The sequence below is a fragment of the Lates calcarifer genome, linkage group LG7_1, assembly GCF_001640805.2.
Source record: "Lates calcarifer isolate ASB-BC8 linkage group LG7_1, TLL_Latcal_v3, whole genome shotgun sequence".
Taxonomy (NCBI): Eukaryota; Metazoa; Chordata; class Actinopteri; family Centropomidae; genus Lates; species Lates calcarifer.
The window spans coordinates 16,489,137-16,506,894 of record NC_066839.1 but is presented as its reverse complement, the minus strand read 5'-3'; the positions used below and the strand labels follow the sequence as shown (position 1 = coordinate 16,506,894).

Here is a 17,758-nt window from a genome sequence, read left to right as displayed (position 1 = left end):
TCACTGGCTCTCAGTCTTGCAGTGACGGAGCTGCGCCCTGCAGCGGCCGTAGCGGTATATAACACGGACTGCATGTGGGCTATGCATGCATGTCCGCGTGTGTATGTACGTGTGTGTACATCTCTGAGGAGGTTAGGGCAAGTCAGGTGATTTGGCACCAGCAATGTATTTTGGATGGAAGTCTATTCCAGTGAGGCTATGCAACCAAAACTGTTGTTTTAATTGTATTTCTTTGAGGCTGTGGTGCTATTTTTAATCTTATGTAATCATCTTATAATATTCTGTGCTTTAAATAAGATAAGATTCATATCAAAATCTCTTATTTTCCTGTTGCTGATTTGACGACTCATTGAATAGGAAAACCAGTAACGCATGGCGACGAACTTGTTTACATAAAGTGACCTATCTCATAAAAATCTGTTGTTAGTGAATTGTCTGCACACTGGCTGCATACCTCCCCATATAAGGAAGCGGTGTGGTGGAGGTGGAATGTCTAAAATGCGGTTTGGTTCCATCTCAGTTACCTGTGCGGTTCTGTGGAACAGGGAACCAGGAAAGGTGTGTGGCTTGTGACAAGAACAAGCGACGCGCTCAAATATCATAAAAATTCCATACACATATTTCCCACGCTGCATCATCATCACCATCATCTTCATTTAATCATCATCATCATCATCTGTGACTGTTTTAAGGTCACAGTGTTGCACCTCAGAATACTTTTAACTGAAACGAGATCTAAAGTGGTACATTCCAGTAACAAAGTATGGCCTTTGTGTGATAGGCCCATGCTTAAAGAGTCACTCCACTGATGCAGCACTGTCCTTTTATAAATGTTGAGGGACTGTCAAGAGACAGATTACATACAGAATACTCAAAACTCAAAACAGAAGCGCCACCTGGATTTTAACCTGGACCTTATTTTCCCATGTTCTTGAGTGTAAATTGATGGGGACAATAGTATTGAGCAAGAATGGTGTATCAAGCAACTACAAACATCTTCTGCAGTGTAATCCAATGTGCAGTGTCAAAGTAAGTCCATTCAAGTGCTTGTTTTTGCCACTGACAGGTCCTGTTTGTTATTATTAATGTCTGACAGCATTATGGATAGGATTCCTACTGAGATAGACCTTTTTATAGGAATGTATTTGTAGGAATCCTGTCTATAATGTTGTCAATCTGAGCTGGTCCGTGGCAAAAACGTGCAATTTAGCTGACTTACTTCAGCATGGACAAATGCCCTGTTGGTTAACATTGCAGCAGCTGTTTGCGATGGCCTTGTACACTGTTCTTGCTCGAGACTAAATTGATTCCAAAGATTTTTGTCCCTCAGTCATTTTGTCTCCCAATCATTTACAACCCAGAACATGGGAAAGTAAGGCCTGGGTTAAAAAATACTGGAGTTATCCTTTAAAAAAAAATCAAAAAAACAGTTGGATCCTGCATTTCTCACAATGCAACTTAAGTCACACCAACATTTAAAATGGAGTACAAATATATTTTAAATGATCAGTGTGAATCTATTGTCCCTGTAGTTACTGAACAGGCAGTTGTGCCTAGATGTATCAGCTCTGCCAGCTTCTATCCCTCCTCAATAAAACAAATACTGAAGGAAATGATACAAAATTCTTAGAGCTAAATGGAGGGAAGGAGAAGTTCAGGGAGCGGCTGTGACTAACTGGTGTTAGCATGTCTTAGCTATCTAGCATGTCGGGTGTTACCTCACCAGCTGCAGTAGTTTGCCAACTGTCCCCGCAGCTAGTCCCTATAGTAATCAAGCCTTTAAAACAAAATTATCTGCGAATACGTGTGGATTAATTTCGCTGCGCTGCCGTCTAGTCTGAACAGGCCTTTAGACTGTCCCTGCCTTGATAAGTCCACGTCTTTCAAACACAACACCTCCCTGTTTGTCATGCAGACATCCTGTTAATCCTTTTGGTTTATATTTCATTTCCTAAATTCTCATGATGTTTTACAGGGTTCAAATTTCAGTCTAATGTTTACTGTCGGATTATTGTTTTGTTTAATTTAGAAACGCTTAATCCACACATTTGTAATGTTGTTTTTATATTTTTTTTTTCTGAGTGTGACTTATGATCTATTGACTGCTTTTCCTTTTCCCACGATGCACTTTCATAAGCAACTCTTTGAGTGTGACATGCTTACCCTAAACTGTAAAGCCTCTCCTCAGAGCATGACAACAAACATGTTATGGAGGCCTTGGCTGCTGAACCCAGACCTCTCCATAAATTCCAAGCATGCAAACCCCTCAGTACCAAAACCACATTATTGACAATGGAAAAGACACCAAGGCAGAAAAGTCTGGCATATGACCTGCATTAGAATGGGTATGTTTCTGATAATGCGTGAAGAGGAATGTGCAAAATGAAAGGACGGCTGCTGCACGAGTAAAAGGGTCATTCTGAGAGGAAATGTGGGAGTTAAAGGGAAAGTAATTCCCTGCATGCTTAACCTTATTAAATATGTAGCACAAAGGAAATGTGCTCTCTTTTACTCTTTAGCCAGACCCCCTCTGGCTGCCAACCAAGTGATGCCCACATTCTGCACGTTCAGGTCAAAAATCCTCATGGAGAGGTAATTCTTGAGAGGGGATTATGATATTCAAGACATTTCTGCTGCAGAGTTTCTTCCCCTGACCTTGACCATCCTGAGGCTGCCATCTCAAATACATACACTCTCCTGTTTCTCTACACACACTCCCTCCCTCCTTCCCATTGCTTTAAATATTGAAGATGGATAATGGTGTTCGCCTTCTTCCCGAGGCCAGGCAGAAAGCTCAGAGACAGTGAAGTAAGCACACGCTCATGTAAGAGCACACGCATGTCCTTATACATGCCAAGAAACACGAGACTGAAGACTCAAGAGGGAAAAAAAAAACATTTCACCCCATTTTCACCTCCCTATTACACACGACCAGTGTACTTACACTTCACACCGTCAGAAGGGTTTTATACTCAGCGGGTTAGGAAATACCACTGTGAAGACATCATCCCTCCAATTCTAACTTCACTGACATCAGTAGCGCCTCCCTGCCTGATTAATCTAAGTCCCCATTAAATCTGTAATGACAGCACAGATGTTGCATTACAACATGAAGTAAGGTGCTGCTTGGTGTGACGCAATTATCACCATAACAGCAAGCTTTACACAACACCTGGCAGTTTTAATATGAATTTAATTCTAAAAATGATTTATATTTTATATATATTTATATTTTTTATATTCCAGTTCCTGTTATGTTTTTGTCAAAAAATAATTCATAAAAATGTGCAGGAGTTTGAGGAAGATTTTTATTGAACCTTGATGTGACATTTCTTTACATGATGCAGTCGAATAAAACAATGCATTGTACATTCTGAATTAAATCTCGCCACAAAAATAAAGTCAAACATTCACAAAAAAAACAGTCAGGCCAATATAAATAACAAGCTGTCAACTTTTCATTTTTTCTCATAATAATGTGCAAAGAAAATGTATGTTCATTAAATGTAAACCTATAGATACAAACTGAAATATTAGCAGTTTTTTTTTTTTTTTTACTGTAAATAGTGCAGAAAAACTTTGATCACAGTTTGGGAAGACTTTAGAGAGTTGGTTGGTGGTGCTGGTGGTGGTACTGTGTGTGATTGTGAGGGAAGGAGGGAAGAGGGAGGGTGGGTTACGTATAGTAGACCAACAGATGGACACACGTGGTTGACCATCTGCACAGGGCGACAGAACTGGTTTGCCTTGACAGCGTTTCTGCAGTTTGGGGGTTTGGGGAGATGTGCTGACAGGTAAACACTGTCCTCCAGAGGAAGAAGACAGAGTAAGCAATGACAACAGCACCTCAGCAGAAGCACCTTTGTAACTAACTGACAATATCTCCATTAGATAATCCCACACAGAGACTGTAGAGGAAAATAACAATCATTAAATGCAGCACAAACTGCTGAATAGATAAAGATTATAAGTTACAGGGGGCTTTGAGATTGCTGTAAGGGGCATGGTGATATGTCAGTGAGGGAGAAAGTGGTGTGTACAGTGTAAATAACAGGGCCCTGTTGGTCAGGAGTGTCCAAACGGAGCCTGCGTGTTCAAGGGCCTCTGGACAATGACAGCGTTGGCCAAGTCTGCCTCCTCCAGACTTAACTCTTTGTTGCTGAGCTCTCGGAAAGGAAGTGATGTTGTTAGGACAAAAGGTGGGCAGCTCCTCTGGCAGCGCGCTACAAAATCTTGAACATCAGTGATCCTACAAAAGAAAGAGAGTTATATATAGAGAGAGATAAGACAGAGAGAAATATTCCCTGCTGAACATGTCTGTTCCTTTTCATTGGCAAAGCATTTCCCGGCCAAATACCCCACTCTCTCTGAAGCACTATACTAGCATCATCATCTATTATTAATCACGACCCAGTATACACAAGTGACCCTATGGCGGCCCTTCTCTTCGCACACTGAGGCTAGCCAGAGGTTGGAGGGGTTCAGTCCTCTCTATCCTTTAGCTACTAACCCTGTTATATAAATGCTGCATCAGAGTTACGCAATCTCTCTCTGGGGATTTTATAGATCCACTCCGTTGCTACATCTCAGATTATGTTTTCTGCAGCCCCATGCACTGTGGCAGGGGATATAACATGCACCATGCCTTCAGACTCCAGCAGACTAGAACAAAGCATTATGTAATCCTCAAACAAACCCCCTCACCACCTCCCAAGCTAGAACAAACAAAAATCTTTTATCATTCCTTGAACTACTTCTAGCCCGGGATGCTTGAGATTATGGGATTTACAGACAGCAGAACAGTGGTAGAGGGAGTCAAGATATTCCTCATGCAGAATGTTACCTCTGTCTTTAATATGTAGATATTATTTGATGTTGTCAAGATCACAGATTGAGATGTGTTTTGGCCTCGACATCATGATACTCACCGATGCGATAGGTTAAACCTCTGTACCAATCTTCTGCCATCAGCCAACCAGATCTGCAGGGAGGTAACAGGAAGGGCGTGGTCTAGTGTTACCATGGGAATAGGAGGAGATTCTCCATCCTCGTGCACAGACGGTGACCTGGCCACTACTCTGGGTGCAACACTGGGAATGGACAGGAATAAATAAAGGATTAAGAGCTGGTTAGAAGTGTAGTATATACAGAATATGCATTGTGTATTCTTTTAATTTTGATTACAGCTATTTGTAGGCAGGGAGGAGCTCACACAAAATATTTTTGAACTCTCTGGACAATTTAGTATTCATATAGTGATGCACTGAAAATGCTGCAAGTTCTCATTTCACAGAGACTGTCTACTTAGTCAGATGTGCTTGTAGGTTTTTTTGATGCCTGGATGCAGAGGGACACCTAGTGGCAAAAATAAGTATAATATCTCTGAAACTTGACAGACAAAAACAACAACGGCAACTCAACAAGAACATTATTGATTACAGTAATTCTATGTTTGTACACAAAATTATTTTTAGTAAGGGAAAATTCTGTAACATATATAATACTCTGAAATTGAACATTTTACTTGGTAATTATCACAACAACAATCTCTTACCTGCCAAGTCGGTATCCTCGGCCACTGAAAGGGTGAAAGGCCTTTTTCTTGGGAACATAATTTTCTTCCGTCAGATCCTCCACGCTGACCTCCAGCTCCTCCTCCTCTGCTCTGCTCTCCCACTCTCCTGGAAGCTCCCTGGGATAGATTAAAGATCAGCCTTGGGAGTCTAGTCAGATCAATCAATATGACAAATGAGCTCTAATGAGCATTATACTTTATCTATCTTATGTCGCCTGGCTGTGGTGCTAATTTCCCTTTGGGGATGGATGGGCTTTGACTGCAAGGTCGAACCAGTGAATCAAAACAAGGACAGATGTTAAAGCTACATATGAGTTACATACAAGGTTTGGCCACACACTGAATAGACACAGCACATACATTTTCATGCAATGTGAAGCTTTAAATGGTTTGTCTGCATTTGTGTTTCTTAAAAGAGAAAGTGAACCACTATTTTTAAGTGAAAGCTGAAACTGGTCATCTGCCAGCAAAACCTAACCTACAGAAATCTTTGTTTTTGTCAAAGATACCCCTTTCAAACATGGTGACCTCACACATCAAGGAGAGTGCCCTTAACTGAAACTGAAACTCAGACTTATTTGGTATTTATGTAATGTAATTCTCTGTTATTCTGTGGCTTTACAGTAATATTTATGGGACTAATATGCAGTTTCTATCAACCCCTGGCAGCTGTCCCTTATGACTGGGTCAAATACGTTTTTAATTCATACTTGACATCATATACATATTAACTATATCACAGTGGTATACTGTAATTTAAGGGTTGTTTTTGAATTTTCTTTATTAAATTTCAGTTTTTATTAAAAATCAGGAAGTCAGTAGTTGCGGTGGCTTTTAGTGGGTACAAGTCACATTTCCCAAATACAACCCAAAGCCAACAGAAACATGTAGTGATTAAGTAACATGGAATCAGTGTCATAACAGCACTGTTTAGTCATTATCAGCCAGGAAACAGCAGCTGTTATAACACTGGTCACTTACAGTATTCGATAGAACTGCAGGGCAGAGTACAGGCCAGAGGGTGAGTTATTAAAAGACCAAAATCTCAGCACTTCTGAGGTAATTATTGTGACACTGGTAATAATCAACAACCCTGTCCCTGTTGGACCTCAAGATGTTATCTCTCCTTTGTGCCTTAAGGCAACAAAATCCTACTTAATATGCCTTTTACTTAGAAAATTCGGGCATGGCAAAAAAATGTAACTTACCCTCTCTTGATTGCATCCAGGAAGTCTTGGTTCTCCGGTATGGAGTAGCTGCGAAACTCCTCATCGTTTACTGTGAAGCCGTCCTTCCACAGCCTCACCACCATCTCCACCTGGGGTGAAGGCCACAAAAATTACCTCTGATCAGCCTGAAACACAATAACCCCTGTTTGTGCTCCACAGTCCACAATCTGTACATACTTAATATATTACACACTAAACATGTATAGTATATTTTACTTAATTATTCGTTTATTATGAGACTTTAGGTTTGTGTTTGCATTTATGAACAATTAATTACAAAAAACACATAAAACTGTCAACAATTTCAAAATATAGTGTGTGGACATAATGAAAAGGCACATCAGGAGACAGAGGGGTGAATGTGTTTCTGACCTTTGACGTCCCTGAGGCATTGTAACAGATCTTCTCCACCTCATCAAGGAGATCTTCTACCGAGAAACTACGCCTCATTGGAGCCTCCTCCTCATTTTCCTCACTGACAACCCTTAAAAAATAGACAGCAGCTTAACTCAGTCATTATATTATAGTCTTATTGAGTTTAGCCTGCAGACACAGGGCTTATTTTGTTTACTGTCTGATTTGTATAGCTGCTGATTTTGGCAAAAGAAACAAAATCAGGCACTGAACCCTAGAATTTAGGGAATATATTAAAGTATTTACTTGAAGTAGAAAAAAGTGGAAAAATATGATACACAATAAATTTGTTGTGACTTACCAATTTTCATCTTTCTCACCTCCTACAGTGTCAGTCTCTTTCATGACGTCTCGTCTTTTCCATCTATAGAAGAAAAAAAAAGACATTTTATCCAATGTACATGAGATTGGGCAAAGATGGGGCTTACTGGGGCTTGAGCTCTGGATATGTCCATGATGTATTTTGAGGTAACCCATATTAGCTCAGCGGTTTATGACGTGAATTGATTCACTGGTATACATGCGTTGATTGTCAGTGTTAAAAAAAAAGGCTGAAAATGACCAAAACGAATCAAGTCATTTTTAAAAAGGCACTATCGATAAACAAACAGCCTGTAGCGTTATCGTTAATTATATAAGTGGGCGTCAGACAGCCATGGACGCGCATAGAGCCAACGACACAGGACCAGTGTATAATACAACGCGGATTATATACACATAGAGAAACAGAAGATGCTCATTAGCATGCGCGTATTAAGGCTAAGGTCAAATACTGATTTACCAGTCCGTGTTTTGTCGGTTAATCCCGGGCTACACATCTGCAGCCATAAGTTTCGGGCAGAGGCTCTTCTGCTGAGCAATATGTTTGACGCAACAGTGCCGTAAGTCGAACCCTGTTGTCGTAATTTTACTATACTGCTGAGCTAAGCACATCTTCTTTCAACTGAAACTGATGATACAGTATTAAATGGCGTGGGAACACACACCTGATACACACAGGGGTAAAGCTAAGAAATCTATCTATCTATCTATCTATCTATCTATCTATCTATCTATCTGACTGTCTGTGTAACTTTTTAAATTTTAAATCATCTTAGCCCACATGATTTTTTGTGAATCCTTTCCCATGTGTGATGTACAGGTTGACAAAGCCTTTTACCACAATAGCAATACTACTGCATTACTACATACATGATGAATGTATGTAATACAGTCAACACATACATGAATGCATTGCATTCATTCATCATGTACTGAAGGATGTAATGGCAGTAATGTGGGTAAATCTAATCTTTGCTGTGCTATTTTTGACAGAAAATTACCAAATTGCATTGCAGTAGAATATATATCACCTGTAATCTTGTTTTTGAAACATATGGTGGATCTGTAATACAGTGAGATTATAATGACTGTATCCTGGACTGTATAATATTATCATTACATAATCATCCTCTGTGGTATGTTAAGAATCCATTGTACTGTAGATGATACCCATACACACACTACAGATATAAATTTATTCATATGTCATATGAATAAATAAATACATGAATAAATGGGCAATCATACCTGCCATACAAGAGCAAACTTGTCTTGGATGTAAACCTTTTTTTTTTTAATATCATCACCTAATCTGTTCTTGCAAGCATATTTTCATTCTTTTATACTTTTTAGATGTCATACAACTTAAAAATCGTGCATAGAGTGGTGGTTTACAAAGAGACGTTTTGATGTTGCAGACTATCTAGACATTGCCATACCTCCTCTTGACCACTAGGTGCAGGTAATTTAACCTTAAGTGAATAAATTTACACTATGCATGAATGCATTAATACTTGCATGAGTTAGTAATTACATGGAAATGTGACTGACCTATAGGTTGCATTGAAAATCACTAGAGCCATGTTAAAGCATGTCTGCTTGACTCACAAGTAATTACTGCTTTATTCACTACTGCCAATGTACTATAAGAGTATGAAAAAAAATTGTTTTTCAAAGTGTATTAGAATTCAAAGCAACATCAGGAAACACAAAATTTTGTTATTTTATGTTTTAAACCACTATGTTTCAAAGTAATAGAATAATACTACTATTTTTTTTCTTACATTTGGATAACAGATTACCTTCAACACCTCCATGTATGTGAACATAATGCTGTAAGGTCTCCAAGAAAATAAAAATATTTTTGACAAAAAGCATAACATGACACAGATGTCTAACACTGTTTTATCTTCAGTCAAGTAGAGTAGGCAATACACACACGCAAACACACAGAGCAAAGAGAGAGCTTTGGGTTTCAGTAGTGATCCCCAAACTGACATCATTGGATCCCACAGGTATTCTGGAGAGGATCATACCCTGTAGGTATAATATGACAATGTTAATTGATTCATGAATTCTGCCCTTCTGTTTTCATACATGTATTATCTCATGTTTTTGCCAGCTTCAAACCAGAGTCCCTCTGTATGTAACTTTTCTATTCCTCTTCACTCTAATAAGAAAATGAAAACATAAAAGTCAAAAGAAAATGATCTTCCTCTGAAGGGTACACTGTGTAGTCAAGTGAATCAATGTACTTTTTCCTTGTCTTATTTTTTTCTTTGAGTATTGCTTTGGGGACTTATATGTGTGTCAGTAGTACTTAGTGGAGTGACTTTATTTATGGAATTCAGTGTCCTCAGTGCTCACTGTTTTCCAGCTGTAGTTGGAGTTATAATCCATAATAACATGACACAATTCATTGTATTGAGTATTATGGTCTTTGTTTTATTTGTATTGGGTCCATGTGGTTAACAGGCTAGTAGTTCTTTGTGGTAGTAGTCCAGTCAGCAGAAATTAATGCACCTGCCAAACAGACCCACATCCACTTGAGAGGGAGAGAGGAGGGAAGAGAGAGATAGACAGGGAGAGAGAGAGAGAGAGAAATGGCGCCTCGATGCTGCGCTCACTGAGGCAGTGTTTGGAGCCGGTTAGGGAGATTCAGTAAGGGCATACAAAGAGGAAAAAAACATGGTGAACACAAGGAAAAGCTCACGGCCGGGGAGCGGTCCCTTCATCTCCTCGAGGACTAGGTCGTCGTCGAGAAACGAGCGAAACTCTGAGGAACATGTAAGCCGGTTTCTTTTCTTTGCCGGCGAGCTAGCTTGCTCTGCTAGTTGGCTAGGTAGCTGTAACCGTGGCCTCAAGGTGCTCCACATAATGCATTATTCACAGACAAATATGAGCAGTATTGGACTTGACACCCGCCCAGTCACGCAGAGACACAATAAAAGATTTGAATGCAGCGATTCGTACGCGTGTCACTCGCACTGAACGTATCGTACAGCTGTCAAATGACAAGCTAACGATGTTAACTCCTGGCTAGCCCCAAGTTGAGTTCCCTTTGTGTTTGGCAATTTTACCCGGCTGACTTGTTTGACCATTGTCTCCACAAATTAGCTCTGTTAATAAAGACAACTAGGATTTTGACACGAGGCTATTAGCGGTACATAATGCCACCATTCTGGAAGTATCGGCGTAATTATTTCCTCAAATGTGAAGAGATATAGCGATAGTTGAGCTAGCGTTTGTAGGTTACAGCTAGCCCGACAGCTAGCTTACAGTGGGGGAAGGGAGTCCCGGGTTCACAACAGTTGGCTGGCTCAAGTCCTGTATTTAGCAAGTCTGAACTTGGTGAACTTTGTGTTGTAAATACCCCAAAGACCCCTACAGCACGTTTTTACGATAAGTGTTTCAAAAATACTGATATAACGTCAAACCGGTGATATTTAACTACTTTTTGGAAATGTACGTTAAATTAGTAGCATTAGTTTTTACTCTGATCGTCTGACCTACAAGCTGTCTGACAGTCTTTGTCTCAAAATGTAAACACTGACATTATGCAAGGCGAGGGGCTCTGTGTTTCCGCACTGTTTACGATTAGTATAGCACTTAACACAGACGAACAACACAATTCGCCGATCTAATAATGTATTGAGCCATTAGCACATTCTCGAGTTTTAATGGGCTATTTGGCGAGGGTTTATATTTTGTTAAATTATGTTTCAAGAAATTCGAGACATTCCTGGCTTATCTCCAGACTTGTGAATTGCAAGCCAGGCTAAGTGATGACACACGATAATGCGAGTTGTGATTAAAAGGCTTTAGAGTAATAAACCTTACACTTTCACAGTTTAACAAGTTATTTTCAAGAATTCGGATTGACTCCCAATCGGTTCGCCGCCTGAGGAGCTTGATGTCAAAAACTTGTCGCTATAACTGGCCATTGTTGTGTGACATTTTGTCAAAAATGATTTAAATGAAGGATGATTTCACGTCGCAGCTGTCAGGCCACCTCTGTTCAGTCGTACCCTGCTAGTACATCTTGCACTTTTTAGTCTGTCTGCATCTGTCTCTCCAGCTAGTCAGACAAACCCTTCTGCAGGCATTGCAGACAGTTGCCTATGACAACAGTGAGATATGCTCTCATATCAGCAGGGAAGTTAAGCTGTGAAGGGCGTGAGCATCAAGGGCATATGTCTGGTCGGTGCTGTGTTGTGATTCAGACAATACATTGAGGAGTTGGGCACAAGGTGTTTTGTCTCATCATAAGACTCTATTCCAGCATCTGCCATTTGGAGTTTGGTCTTTGAAGTTTTTTATGTTGTCATGGATTTGATTTTTACTTGAGCAGTTTGGTCATGCTTGCTTGTTATTCCCTTAATATTCTGGTTTTATACAATGATTGACAGGGTGAATTGTTTATGCAAATATCTGCAAAAAGGCTGTCACGGTATATGTCATCTGTTTTTTCCATTGCTTGCTTGTACTGATTGTTTGTCATTCTTGCATTCTTTCTCTCTTAAATGTCGGTGTGGTGTTTGTTTAACAGAAGGAACCCAGTAGTGATGTGAGCAGTCCCAGCAGCCCTCGGCTGGCTCCACCTTCCAAGCGGACGCGGCGGCAGACAGCCTCTGAGCCCAGCTCCAGTGATACCTCCCCATCCCCTCAAACTAAGGGCCAGAGGGTCAGCTGGGACATTCCCACCTACCGCACCAGGTCAGCTGCTGGCTTTTGGTTCACCCATCATAAGTGTCTTTGAATTATGTATGAAAGCAGTGCATAATAATGTGCAGCACAATAGCACATTGTCTTTGGCAGAAATAGTTCTATTAAGTCATTTAGTTTATTTGTCTGGAGAAAGCAGAAGTTTAAATAAGCCAGATTTAGCCTAGACGGATATTTGTTGTCACTGGCTGTCAACTCAGACTTCATTCTCCTCGTCATGTATTGTAATCAGCGGAGCAGACAAACTTAAATATGAGCTCTCAAACAGTATTATGTGTGATTAATTTTAGTCCTTTGTGCAGATGTCCATGCATATTTTCACTTTGTCATTTCATTTCTAGGCTGTCCTCTCGCATAATGCAAAATGGGCACGGTAATGCAATTCTTCTCAATTTGTTCCTAATTTTTTTTTGCCATAAATTGAGCATATGCATTTGGAAAGCAAACAATTAAAAGATTATCCTGTAAATTAAATTTTTGTTAATGCTGCAGCCCACATGAGTCACCGGAATGAGGAGAGTGGAGGTGGAGATCATTCTCACATGAACGGCCACGTGGAGCTGAAGAGGAGTTGCCGGGTGAAGAAGAGCCAATTTGAACACCTCAATCAGAGCCTGCTGTTTGACCAGCTGGTCAACAGGTAGCTAGTGCTCACACTACTGACACCTGCAGCACTGCTTTGAACATAGAAGAAAGATGTGCATGCCTGAATCAGCTAGAGCATACTAATCTTGGAAGAGGACTTTTAATACTTGAGCAAAGTATGAAAAATCCAAAAATTAAGTTTTTTATGAATGTCTTTTGGTTGCTATGGTGCCCAGAGCTTCTTCCTCCAGAGAGCTTGTAAATGTATTAACTTGTATACAAATGACAACATTTCTAATGTTTTGCTACTGTTTTCAGGCACACTGGATTTGAAATGAAATGTGCTTCAGGTTATAAAATTGACTTTCAGCTTTAAAAGTCTAATAAAATGTTGAATCATATTGGTTGAGCAGTGAAGATGTCGTTGCTCTATTTTTCAGTTTTTGAATAGTGCAACAGTGAAGTTGCAAATCTTGCACACTGTCAAATTCCAGATGGAAGTCAGAACTTGACCTTCATAGTCACTCTGTCTTTTCACATATCATGTGCTTGAGTAAAGAGGCAACACAACAGTAGGCCTGCTGTCTAAAACTGCACTATAGATCATTCACCTCTCTCAGACAAAAAATGTTTGCCCATCTTGTGCCCATCATCCTCTTCTTCAGTTTGTCATATACTGTGTTGTTCTGTATGTCTGTATGTCCGCAGCACTGCTGAGGCTGTCCTTCAGGAGATGGACAACATCAGCAGCATCCGACAGAACCGTGAGGTGGAGCGACTTCGCATGTGGACTGGGGACACTGAGGAGGTGAGTGTGGCCCACCCTGTTACACACAAAGCAGAGCTAGAGAAGTACAGTACCGCTGTGCGATGGTCCAATGTGAACCCAAGTGATCGTTTTAAGGTTCTGTTCTTTCAGGAAAACATGGACATGTATTCCCGGGTGAAGCGCAGGAAATCTATGCGCAGGAGCACTTTCAGCATACCTACACACCACAAAGTCATGAGCAAAACGGAGCAGGAGGAGGAAGAGGAGGAAGGGACGGAAGGTCAGTTTCCTACTAATGTTCTACTTATGAATCAGTGGAGTGAGAGGGAGATCATGAAAACTTTATGAAGTAAGAGTTGGTGGCTTAGTGTACTTTGGGTGAATCTTTTAAAAGCCTACACTTGGTAGTATTTTATCTTTTGAAGTTTGAAAAGCTCATTTTTGACCTTCAGAATCTCACGGTGAGGAAGAAGAAGAGGATGCAGAAGATGACGATGAAGATGATGAAGGGGATGAAGCAGAAGAGGTAGGAGAGGAAAACGACAGACCATACAACCTGAGGCAGCGCAAGACTGTGCAGAGATATGAGGCACCACCCATTGGTAAATACATTATTTTCTTAATCAAACATTTGTATATACATTTTGTTAAGCTACAATAAAAAATGCTTTAGTCCTGATCTGTGACAACTTTGTTGCTTTGTTTTCTCAGAGCCTGTGAACCGGAAACAGAGCAACCCCTCACTTTTTGACACCCACAGATCCCCAGCAAGAAGAAGCCATATAAGGTAGAAATTTCATTTGTGAGAAATACCAGTCAAATCTGATGCTGAATGTATAACAATGTTTGACTCTTGTTGACTCTTGTTGTTTAACTTTTTTGCTACCATGACTAATAAACTCGAGTAGTGGTGAAAGAAGTTTTTGTTTCTGATCATTAAGGACTGTGACAGTGTAGTGATGTGGTACTGAGTCTTGATTGTAACACTTCTCCAGAGTGAAGAAACATGCCATTCACAGCAGCGACACCACCTCGTCTTCTGATGAAGAGCGGTTCGAGCGGAGAAAAAGCAAGAGCATGACGAGGGCTAGAAACAGGTGATTGCTTCTGCTTTCTTTCTGCTGCTTTTTATCTTCCTCTCATCTTCCTCTGTTTTACTTTTGCTTTGATTGGAACACTTTATATTTTAGTTTGTAAAGTAATTGAGATCTGGGACTGTTAACATCGGTACAAAGGCTGTAGAAATGGCCCGTGTGTATTTGTACTCCTCGTATGTAATCTCTTATATCATTCTTATTTGTTTCACAGATGTTTGCCCATGAACTTGACTGCAGAAGACTTGGCTAGTGGGGTGCTGCGTGATCGGGTGAAAGTCGGTGCCAGTTTGGCTGATGTGGATCCCATGAACCTTGATAGTTCGGTGAGTGCGAATGCTAATAAGTGCCAAAAAGCTGTAGGGCAGTGCAACGTTAGACTTCCAACTTGGAATTTGTAATAAATTTTGCAGCCAAACACAGAGACATATTGACCCTCTAAGATTTTTCAAAGATCTTGAGCATTCACAGTTGATGTGGGAAATGTGTGTTTTTCTCCTCAGGTGAAATTTGACAGTGTGGGTGGCCTCAGTAATCACATTCAGTCACTGAAAGAGATGGTAGTGTTCCCTCTGCTTTACCCTGAGATCTTTGAGAAATTCAAGATTCAGCCTCCCAGGTGAAGAGGAACTAACTTGCAGCACATTTATTTGTTGTATTTCCTACGAGTTGATGGAAAAACAGACTACATAAAAATTCAACCACAGATACACTGCTCACTTTTATGATGAAATTATTTTTAAATTTGTCTTGGTTGATACACAGAGGAGTGTATATATATATATATATATATATATATAAAGTGGTGTAGTAGTTCACATTTCTTCTCCCTTTCCTTCTAGAGGGTGTTTGTTCTATGGCCCACCAGGGACAGGAAAGACCCTGGTTGCCCGGGCACTTGCCAACGAGTGTAGCCAGGGAGACAAGAAGGTTTCCTTCTTCATGAGGAAAGGAGCAGACTGCCTCAGCAAATGGGTTCGGTGAATCAGAACGGCAGCTGCGCCTGCTCTTTGACCAGGTGAGTCACTCAAGCAGCATGAGGTCAAAGGCAATTTTTGTATCCTTGCACCAACCATAACTTCAGTCACTTGGCCTTAACTGACCTCACAGGTGTAGATAGAAAACTGGTTCATTTACTGCTGGTTTAACCTTGGTTTTGCATATGCTTTTGATTCAGGCATACCTGATGAGGCCATCCATTATTTTCTTCGATGAGATTGATGGTTTAGCTCCTGTTCGCTCCAGCAGGCAAGACCAGATACACAGGTGAGACTAATGTGCTTTAACCCTTATATCATACATTTGTTTATGCTTGAAACATAATACCTCCAACATGGTCCAGTGTCAAATTATACTTATCAATTACATATACAGTGGAGATGACAGAATTTTGAAGCACATCATGGTATTGCCTTTTAAGTCACTCAGAAACCCTAACCAAACTCTAACCTGCACATGCATATTTGTCATTTTATTTAGCTTTTTAAATCCACACAAAAGCAGCTATAGAAAATCTTAGGTGCACTGCACACTCCTTTTTAACATGCATTGTTGAAAGTGTTGAAATTGTGGCTGCTTTTACTTTTGTGCACATTTGCAGTGCTGGTCTGTCCGCAGGTTTAAACTGTTGCTGCTGTTACTTTCCTTGCCAAAAGGTGGCAAAGTTTTGCTGGCACTGCTGCTTTGATTTGTTTGGAAGTAGACTGGATCTGGATTTGAGAGCTTCACATCAATGACACTTGAGGCCACATTTGTTTGTTTGACTGACATAAGCAGCCACAGCAGCAGAAATCAGTAATCATAACAATTTCACTTCTGATTCAGACCATTTCAGCATGAGCTGTAGTTGTTGGAGTTTCCTATTATGCAAACACAGCTTGCAGTTGATCCTTGAGAAAACAGCTGCCATCTAAAAAAAATAAAATATTTGTGAAAAGTAACATTACAATTCTGGACCACAGTTTGTTCAAATTATGAAATCAGTGCATGCTTGGGTTTTTAGATGCTCTCCTCTGTGTGTCATGCTGGACTAATACATGCATGGAGCTCTAGTCAGCAGGGAAATAGAACAGTTGATACTTTTGCTTCACGCTGTTTTGTCCATTAAGCCTGTTTGATAGGCCAAGTATTTGCAGAAATAAAACCTTGTTTACTTGTTCAGTATAGACTCATGCGTCTCAATATTGTTTCAGTCTCAGAAAGTATTAGAACTCTGATTGTCTGCATGTATACTTACATTTGCGTGTTTTTTAACTGTAATATAGTATGTGTTGGCAACATTGTCTGCACAGTAAATTAGATTTAGCTTTTCTTGAGTAACTGTCATGCAATAAAGTCAGGCAGTTTTTGTTTTTGAGGTTATTTTGGGTGGAAGATTAAATAAACTGGATACTGAATGTATTGCTAAATGTAAAACTACATGCATTACAATCCTTCCCATCATCTTCTTCCCTCTTGCAGTTCTATTGTGTCCACTCTGCTGGCCTTGATGGACGGCTTGGACAGTCGTGGGGAGATAGTGGTCATTGGTGCTACAAACAGACTTGACTCTATCGACCCAGCACTCAGGAGGCCTGGACGCTTTGACCGGGAGTTTCTGTTCAACCTGCCCGACAAGAAGGTGAGACAGAGTGGAAGATCAATATTGTGTACAGTGGACGTGTGTATATAGACACAATCATTGTCATCACATCAAGTCTTGTGTTATATATATATATGTAATATATTGCCTATTACGACACAGTTCAACATAGACAATGGTATTTTTACCTTACATGTTGTTGTCTGTGCAAGCACTAGGTAACAGCCTGCAACATTCTGTGTAAGGATCACTTACATACAATACTGTACCTATATGCACACCCATGTAGAGACACAATATAATGCAGTAATAGTAATCATTGTTTTACTCTTAAAAGTCCTGGAACAAAATTAGTATATGTAGCCCTCTGGCTATTAAGAGTCCCCTCTGCTGTTTTTACTTGCTGTTGGATGTTTTGATCCACCATACAAGTGGCAGAGCAGATGCTCATTAGGTTTCTAGAAA

The 17,758-nt window shown here is 40.2% G+C and overlaps 2 protein-coding genes across 2 annotated transcripts in view; one reads left to right on the top strand and one right to left on the bottom strand.

Annotated features, from left to right (window-relative positions):
* Nucleotides 1-3,286: 3,286 nt before the first annotated feature.
* Nucleotides 3,287-8,124, bottom strand: ubxn2a (UBX domain protein 2A). Its single transcript, XM_018696272.2, has 7 exons — nt 8,000-8,124; nt 7,520-7,582; nt 7,177-7,288; nt 6,784-6,893; nt 5,555-5,692; nt 4,929-5,090; nt 3,287-4,249 (listed from the first exon to the last, which is right to left on the bottom strand). The coding sequence occupies exons 2-7, from the start codon at nt 7,561-7,563 to the stop codon at nt 4,066-4,068; spliced, it is 750 nt and encodes a 249-aa protein (XP_018551788.1). The 5' UTR covers nt 7,564-7,582; nt 8,000-8,124; the 3' UTR covers nt 3,287-4,065.
* Nucleotides 8,125-10,070: 1,946 nt separating this feature from the next.
* atad2b (ATPase family AAA domain containing 2B) overlaps nt 10,071-17,758 on the top strand; it is a 69,755-nt gene continuing 62,067 nt past the window's right edge. Inside the window, 15 exon segments of the mRNA XM_018696193.2 lie at nt 10,071-10,326; nt 12,089-12,255; nt 12,606-12,637; nt 12,757-12,904; nt 13,558-13,657; nt 13,769-13,898; nt 14,071-14,220; nt 14,330-14,405; nt 14,614-14,715; nt 14,927-15,038; nt 15,216-15,331; nt 15,555-15,690; nt 15,692-15,730; nt 15,890-15,978; nt 17,173-17,332. Coding sequence (XP_018551709.1) covers nt 10,228-10,326; nt 12,089-12,255; nt 12,606-12,637; nt 12,757-12,904; nt 13,558-13,657; nt 13,769-13,898; nt 14,071-14,220; nt 14,330-14,405; nt 14,614-14,715; nt 14,927-15,038; nt 15,216-15,331; nt 15,555-15,690; nt 15,692-15,730; nt 15,890-15,978; nt 17,173-17,332 — 1,656 coding nt within the window. The 5' untranslated portion in view covers nt 10,071-10,227.

Excerpts from the sequence above, each read along its gene's own strand:
- ubxn2a (XM_018696272.2), bottom strand. The coding sequence starts at position 7,563 with ATGAAAGAGACTGACACTGTAGGAGGTGAGAAAGATGAAAATTG. Across the intron at positions 7,289-7,519 it reads GGTGAGAAAGATGAAAATTG|GGTTGTCAGTGAGGAAAATG; the intron begins GTAAGTCACAAC and ends CTATTTTTTAAG. Across the intron at positions 5,091-5,554 it reads CGAGGATACCGACTTGGCAG|TGTTGCACCCAGAGTAGTGG; the intron begins GTAAGAGATTGT and ends GTCCATTCCCAG.